This window comes from Macrobrachium nipponense, chromosome 4 (assembly GCF_015104395.2).
Source record: "Macrobrachium nipponense isolate FS-2020 chromosome 4, ASM1510439v2, whole genome shotgun sequence".
In the NCBI taxonomy this organism is placed as follows: domain Eukaryota; kingdom Metazoa; phylum Arthropoda; class Malacostraca; order Decapoda; family Palaemonidae; genus Macrobrachium; species Macrobrachium nipponense.
Genome location: NC_061100.1, coordinates 28,856,408 through 28,863,219, shown reverse-complemented (window position 1 = coordinate 28,863,219; position 6,812 = coordinate 28,856,408). Strand labels below are relative to the sequence as shown.

Genomic DNA, 6,812 nt, shown 5'->3' with positions numbered 1-6,812 from the left:
AAGCGTGCAAACTACTTTTTGTTGTTTGTTTTCCTTGTTGGGGAGGTAGGGGAAGCCTAAAACGGTCTGAAAAAGGTTTAGGATAGGATAGGTATGATTTATTTACTAGAATGAAAAAGTTAAAAATAAATAATGTGCATGTTTAACAGTACAAAAAAATTAGTTTTAATAAAATGTAGCGTATTACGTTTTAATTTCGAATTGCGAAATGGTGGCAAACATGCTCTATTTGACCTACATTTTAGCATGCTCTCTGAGTAGCTGGAGGTGGATCTACGCCTTGTTTAGGCATCCGTATTTCTGAATTCACAACAAGACTACCGTTATGCGCATCGCAAAAGCCTTTCAGCCTGAACCTTCGTAGTTCAGTTACATGAGAGCACCGCAGAGTTTTTCTACATTGAACTGTCAAACGTATATGACTGCTAGTCGGTGGTATGGTTCATTCTAGTCTGTATGTTTTAGTTACAGTGGGCCCCCCGTATTCATGTTTCTCTGGATTCACGGACACACATTCGCGGATTTCTCTCTGGACATATCTGCCCATTATTCACAGGAAATTTCGCCAATTCTCGATTATTTTATATTATGAGAAAAATATCCACAAATTACTGTTTTTTATCAGCTCATTGATGCATTTTTTCGGATACCAAGATGCCGGCACTAGAAAAGTTTTTGCGTAAAAAGCATTAAAAAAACCAGGTTTAATCTATAAAAATTTTTGTGGTTTTTTCTTGAGCTTTAACTAACGAAATAGGCCGTTTTAAGCATTTTGAATGAGGGTTCCAACTATTCTGGGATTCTAACTATTTGTGGGAGGGGGGGTCTGGTACACATCCCCCGTGAATATGGAGCGGGACCAACTGTATATATATATATATCTATATATATATATATATAGATATATATATATATATATATTATAGATAATATATAGATTATATAATATATTAGATTATTATTTTTTTTTTTAGTCAAATTCATCATTTAACTTGCTCTGCTACATTTTTCAATTATTTTACTAAGTTTTCTTTTATTGTTTTAATCTTCTGTTCCTAGGTGGGTTCCCACCACCTTTCCCCACATTCAATGCCAAGTATGGAACGGAACCCAAATCCGCCTGGTGGCTCCAACTATATTCAGTGTTAACCACCTTTTCATCCATTCAACCTAAGATGGGTACTAATCGTCCAAGCCTCTGGTGGGCCGCTTCAGTGTTGCCAGACAAGGTAATGTCCTAAATAGCCATATAGTGGGGTACTAATGCCATCATTGTACCCTATTAGGTGCATTGTAGGCATTACTAAGTTGTTGGCATGTCGCTTCGGTCCTTAGCTGCACTAACTATTTAACATTTTACTTTACCTCTGTTCCCATATCCTCTCTTCTATCTCGCTGTCCAACCACTCCAAGTCCCTTTATTTACCATAAAAGCACTGAATGGCTGAAGGCCCCAGTGCTTAGCCTCATATCCAAATTTACCTTGCAAAATCAAATGATTCCCGGAAAACCTTCAGTTAGCCCTAAAACGCCGAGCCAGTATTTCCGTAAGTATCTCCCGTATGCCGGCGGCGTTCGGGAGTGAGTGCCGAAGCGAAAATTTTTTTTTTTTGAAAATTTTTTTTTTTTCAAAAATTCACAACACTCTAAGTTTTCAAGATTGAGAGTTCATTTTTGGCTCCTTTTTTTTGTCATTGCCTGAGGTTTAGTATGCAACCATCAGAAATGAAAAAGAATATCATTATCATACATAAATATTGGAATATATGACAGTGTGAAAAAATTTTTTCATATATAATTGTATCAAATCGCGCTGTGAGCAAAACGGTTAAAGCTAATGAGTTAATTATTTTTTCGTTGTATTGTGCACTAAATTCCGATGGATTTTTGTATATAAACAAATTGGAACAAAACGATCAAAGCGAACAAGAAGAATATAGTTATCAACAATATGATACATGAATTTGTTAACGTGCGGACGTAAATAAAAAAAAGTTGTTTTCAAATTCAAATCAGCCATAAATCGAAATATTGTTGCTAGAGACTTTCCCGTTTGTTGCAAAATGAAGGTCAATTTGAATTGAAATATTTACTAGACTTGTAACGTGCTGTGAGTTCTTTACAATTGCAGTTTTCGTGGATTTTATATTTGACCGAGCTATAGAAATAATTTCAAAACTGATAAAAGGCTACAAACATGGCTTGTTTTTTTGTTGTATTCTTTTACATGAAACTGCGCCACCGATTTTTAATTTTTATATATAAAACTTTATGTAATGGCTAATATAAAACGGTACAAACATTACAACAATCCGACAAAAAATTTCTGATTTTTTCAGAAGAGTTACCGCGCGGATGCGAGGAAAAAGTTTTTTTTCAAAAATTCACCATAAATCGAAATATTGTACCTACTAGAGACTTCCAATTTGTTGAAAAATAAAGGTAAATGATTGAATATTACTAGAATGTAAGAGTTTGGCTTACAATTGCATCTTTCGACCATTTCGGTCGAGTCAAATTTGACCGAAGGTTGAAATTTTGGCACTTATCATTATTTATATGAAAATATTTCAAAACTGATAAAAGCTACAACCATGGGTTGTTTTTGTTGTATTCTACATGAAATTGCACATATTTTCATATATAAAACTTTATATATATGTAACGGCTAATATAAAATGGTGCAAACATTACGACAATCCGACAAAAAATTTCTGATTTTTCGGAAGAGTTACCGTGCGGACGCAAGGAAAAAGTTTTTTTTTCAAAAATTCACCATAAATCGAAATATTGTGCTAGAGACTTCCAATTTGTTGTAAAATAAAGTAAATGATTGAATATTACTAGAATGTAGGATTTTTAGCTTACAATTGCGTTTTTCAACCATTTCAGTCGAGTGAAAGTTGACCAAAGGTTGAAATTTTTGCACTTATCATTATTTATATGAAAATATTTCAAAACTGATAATAGCTACAACCATGCGTTCTTTTTTTGTTGTATTCTACATGAAATTGCACACATTTTCATATATAAAACTCTATGTAACGGCTAATATAAAATGGTGCAAAAATTATGTCAAAGTGAAGAAATAATTTCTGAGATGTGTCGCTGATGCTTTTTAGTGCGATAAGAAAGAAATTCGCGCATGTGTGGCTGGGTAACGATTGTAAACAAAACAACAGCTTGATCCGTGAACTCCCAGCATCCCTCAAGTTGTGTGATTCAAAAGTTTTTGCCAAGTAGGCCTATAACTATTTTTCCTCAAATTTTTTTAAAAACTTGTTTGCGTCGACATATCATACGTCAATTAAGAACCCAACAGACAATTTTCGTCGACGTTTAATACGTCCAATAGGCGTTTAAGAGTTAGGTTGTGGAAATTATAACTTAAGATCAGGTGTTGTTAGTTGTTGAGATTCCAAGCCTGTTTAAATTGGACAAACTGTGTCAGTAGGATAATAGCAACCCCACACTCTCATTATTATTATTATTATTACAGGCAGTTCCTGGTTATCGGCGGACTCGGTTAATGGCGATCCGGTTTTATGGGGCTTGTGTAGTGCCATAAAATTGGCGATTTATGGCACCATAAGAGGCCAAGTTTCAGTAATAGCGTTTTGGCACCATAGCATACCTTTCAGAGGCGCCATTAACTGGTTATCACCGCCATTAACCGAAACTTAATGCTATAAGTGCCATAAATCACAGTTTCGGTTTATGGCAGTTAACACTTATCAGCATCTTGCCAACAACAGCCTGTATTATTATTATTAGTATATTATTATTATATTATTATTATTATTATTATTATTTTATTTATTTCCTTTTTTTGTCTATCACAGTCATCCTATTCAACTGGGTGATTTTTATATAGTGCAGAGTTCCGGTTTGCATCCTGCCTCCTCTTCAGGAGTCCATCACTTTTCTCATTGTGTGTGCTGTTTCTAGGAGCACACACTTCTGCATGAGTCCTGGAGATGTTTCGACATCTAGTGTTTCCAGGTTTCTATTGTTATTCAGAAGATGAACCTATTCGTATGGAACAAGCCCACCAAATGGGCCATTGACTTGAAATTCAAGCTTCCAAAGAAATATGGTGTTCATTTGAAAGTGGTAACAGAAGGTTATAGGAAATACTGGCAGAAGAAATCGATTAGAAAAGAAAAAAAATAAGCTAACAAATGTATAAATAAATGGATAAAAATGCAAGAATATCATACAATGCAACAAGAACTAGGCAGGTGTCTTGCTGGCGGAATCATTTAGATGTTTTTCATCTAGGATGAAGGATTCTTCTTCTTCCAGCTTCTTTCTAGGAAATGTCTTTACAAGGTCTCAGAATATTCACTGTCTTGTTCTTCCTTCTTCTCTCACCCAAACCAAAGCTGGGCCCGTTCCTTGTGGCAATTACACTCTGAGCTCAGGCCAGAACGTCATCATCCAGTCACCGAACTATCCTAACTTATATCCGATGAACAACGATTGCACTTGGAACTTCCAGGTTGGTTTTCTGTTCATTTTCAGCTTTTGATATGCCTAAATAATTTATCAACAGTGGCCATTCTACACTAAATATTACTACTATAACCATATTGATCCTTGCCACTTTCATTGTTAATGTAGTCATTATTTTTGCTATGAAATTTTTTTTTAATTGTCAGTATTTACCCCATTCTCACTACCGGATCAAACCGCTTCAAACCAGCTGAAAATCATGTCAGCCATGTTTAGGCAAAACCTTGTTGCCATTGTATAATCCTTCACGTTTTCATTGTAACAGGTCCCTTTTACCTCATCATTTACTTTAGCCAGTGTTGAAATACATCCTCCTTTTACAGTGTGCAGATAACACCTCGAACGTATCGATGACCTGCTCCAGTTTTAGACTGTCGAGCTGCACTTATTCGTACATGACAATCACTGGACAAGGCCTCAGCAAAAGGTAAGATACAAGAATTTATAGCTGTCGTAGGTGGTAGAGGAAACTGTAAATTATACTGATAAATCTTTAATTTACACACTGTGGAAATTGTACGGTAGGATTTTGTTGAAAGCACTAAGTTTTCACAAAACTTAAGTCTGTTGGAGCATGAAAACAGGAGAAAGGCTGGTTTTGTGTGAAAGATGGTTAGAAAGAAGGGTGGTTTATCTCTAGTGATGTTTAATTTTATTATGGACACTTGTTTGGTTTCAGTTCTCCACCACTTCAAGGTGCCGAGGCACTGAATTAGAAAAAAAAAGACAATAGCTTTATATCCAAAGTTATTGGATAAGAAAATGGGCTGTGAATAATCTGAAATGGCTCATGTTTACAAATAGCACAGTCTGAATTGGAGGTAGTTATGATAAAAGGCAGAGAGTAATGAAAGGATTTGCGAGAAAGTTTGGAGTGATTATGAGCAGGAGCAAGGGTAGGTACATTTGAATAGAAATGTGGAAGATAGAGCAATTAACGTTAATATGGACAGTACCAGAATGTAAGCAGCTCATTCTACAGGTGTGGAGTAAATGTAACAGATCATGGTAGGATAAAGCTAAGAAAGTACCAAGGAAGATTTGGAAGAGAGCTCTATATGCTAAGATTTAGGTGTATGAAGGGATTGTTGAACCAACAATCTTTTATGGAAGCATAGTTGGAGACTTTGAATGCAAAATGGTAGGAATCACTTGCCGAGTTTGTGTGATATAATGAAGTGTTCTGCATAGGAGGTTCAATCCCATTCCACCGTTTTTGAAGGGTGAAAGTATGGCAGGGATGTGAGCACTCTCTTGCTTTTTTTTAGGGTGAACTGTCTTCTGTTAGAAGACGTGAATTATTTCTACACAAAGAGATCTTCCTCTTCTGCCCAAATTCTGAGGGACGTTTCAAACCATGAAGCTCTTCTTATTCCATCGTAGGTATTGCGGAACAAAGTCCACTTTCACCGAAGTAAGCGGAAATGACCAGATGGCAGTGCGCTTCTTTTCGAGAACACATAGTAACTACGGCTTCTCCTGCACAGTTAGTTGCTCAGGTAAAGACGATGTTGACATTTTTTTTTATAATCCTCCTTTCCACCGAGACAACAAAGGGTCGTCTTATCTCTTCAGTTTGCCTGCAATATATGCTATTTTCCTACGTTTCCCAGATTTTTTTTTATTAATTACTGTTAGCAGAAGTATTATTTTAGCCCAGTATCATATCACTCCTATCCAAATATTCTCCTCTTTTGGAATATTTCAACTTCCTTCCTCCATAGTTTAGGACGACTCATTCCTCTGATGAGAGGCTACGACAATATTGATTTCTCATTATATGTATTTCTCTCCACAGGAACAGCACCAAATACAACTACAACTACAACTGCAAATACAACAATGACTGTGCAATGCCGTAAGTATACATTTTCAGCAGCATAATATTCTTTTATCTCTTGTTGGTACTTCAGAACCACGGGATAGTTGTCTTCCGAGTGCAGCTGGATGCTGGGCAGTTTGTCAGTTTTCTTCTTCTGTCAAAATGAACTGCATCTCCTGATGCATTTAAGTCCCTTTTTGTCTTCTTCTTCTGCTGAGGAGTACAACTAACTTCTCAGCAAGGAAACTTACCCTCAAGAGAAATAGTGAAGAGAGAAAACCGAAATCATTAAGAAAAGAATTGACATATAGGTTATTTTAAATATATCTATCATTCTCTCTCTCTCTCACTTTTATTACTCGTGGGTCCAGTAAAATATAGAAAGGACTCTTATTTCCTATTACAGCCAGAAGTCTAGTCCCTGCAACTTGGTCTTTGCCCCCAAGTTCATTCCACTAAGAATCCCATGCATTCT

General features: G+C 36.0%; 1 protein-coding gene across 1 annotated transcript; it reads left to right on the top strand.

The window, feature by feature from the left end:
* The first annotated feature begins 1,195 nt into the window (after window positions 1-1,195).
* Window positions 1,196-6,414, top strand: LOC135211621 (uncharacterized). Its single transcript, XM_064244907.1, has 5 exons — window positions 1,196-1,229; window positions 4,386-4,501; window positions 4,839-4,942; window positions 5,899-6,014; window positions 6,314-6,414. The coding sequence occupies exons 2-5, from the start codon at window positions 4,472-4,474 to the stop codon at window positions 6,397-6,399; spliced, it is 336 nt and encodes a 111-aa protein (XP_064100977.1). The 5' UTR covers window positions 1,196-1,229; window positions 4,386-4,471; the 3' UTR covers window positions 6,400-6,414.
* The last annotated feature ends 398 nt before the right edge of the window (window positions 6,415-6,812 follow it).

Excerpts from the sequence above, each read along its gene's own strand:
- LOC135211621 (XM_064244907.1), top strand. The coding sequence starts at position 4,472 with ATGAACAACGATTGCACTTGGAACTTCCAG. Across the intron at positions 4,943-5,898 it reads GGACAAGGCCTCAGCAAAAG|GTATTGCGGAACAAAGTCCA; the intron begins GTAAGATACAAG and ends ATTCCATCGTAG. Across the intron at positions 6,015-6,313 it reads CTGCACAGTTAGTTGCTCAG|GAACAGCACCAAATACAACT; the intron begins GTAAAGACGATG and ends TTCTCTCCACAG.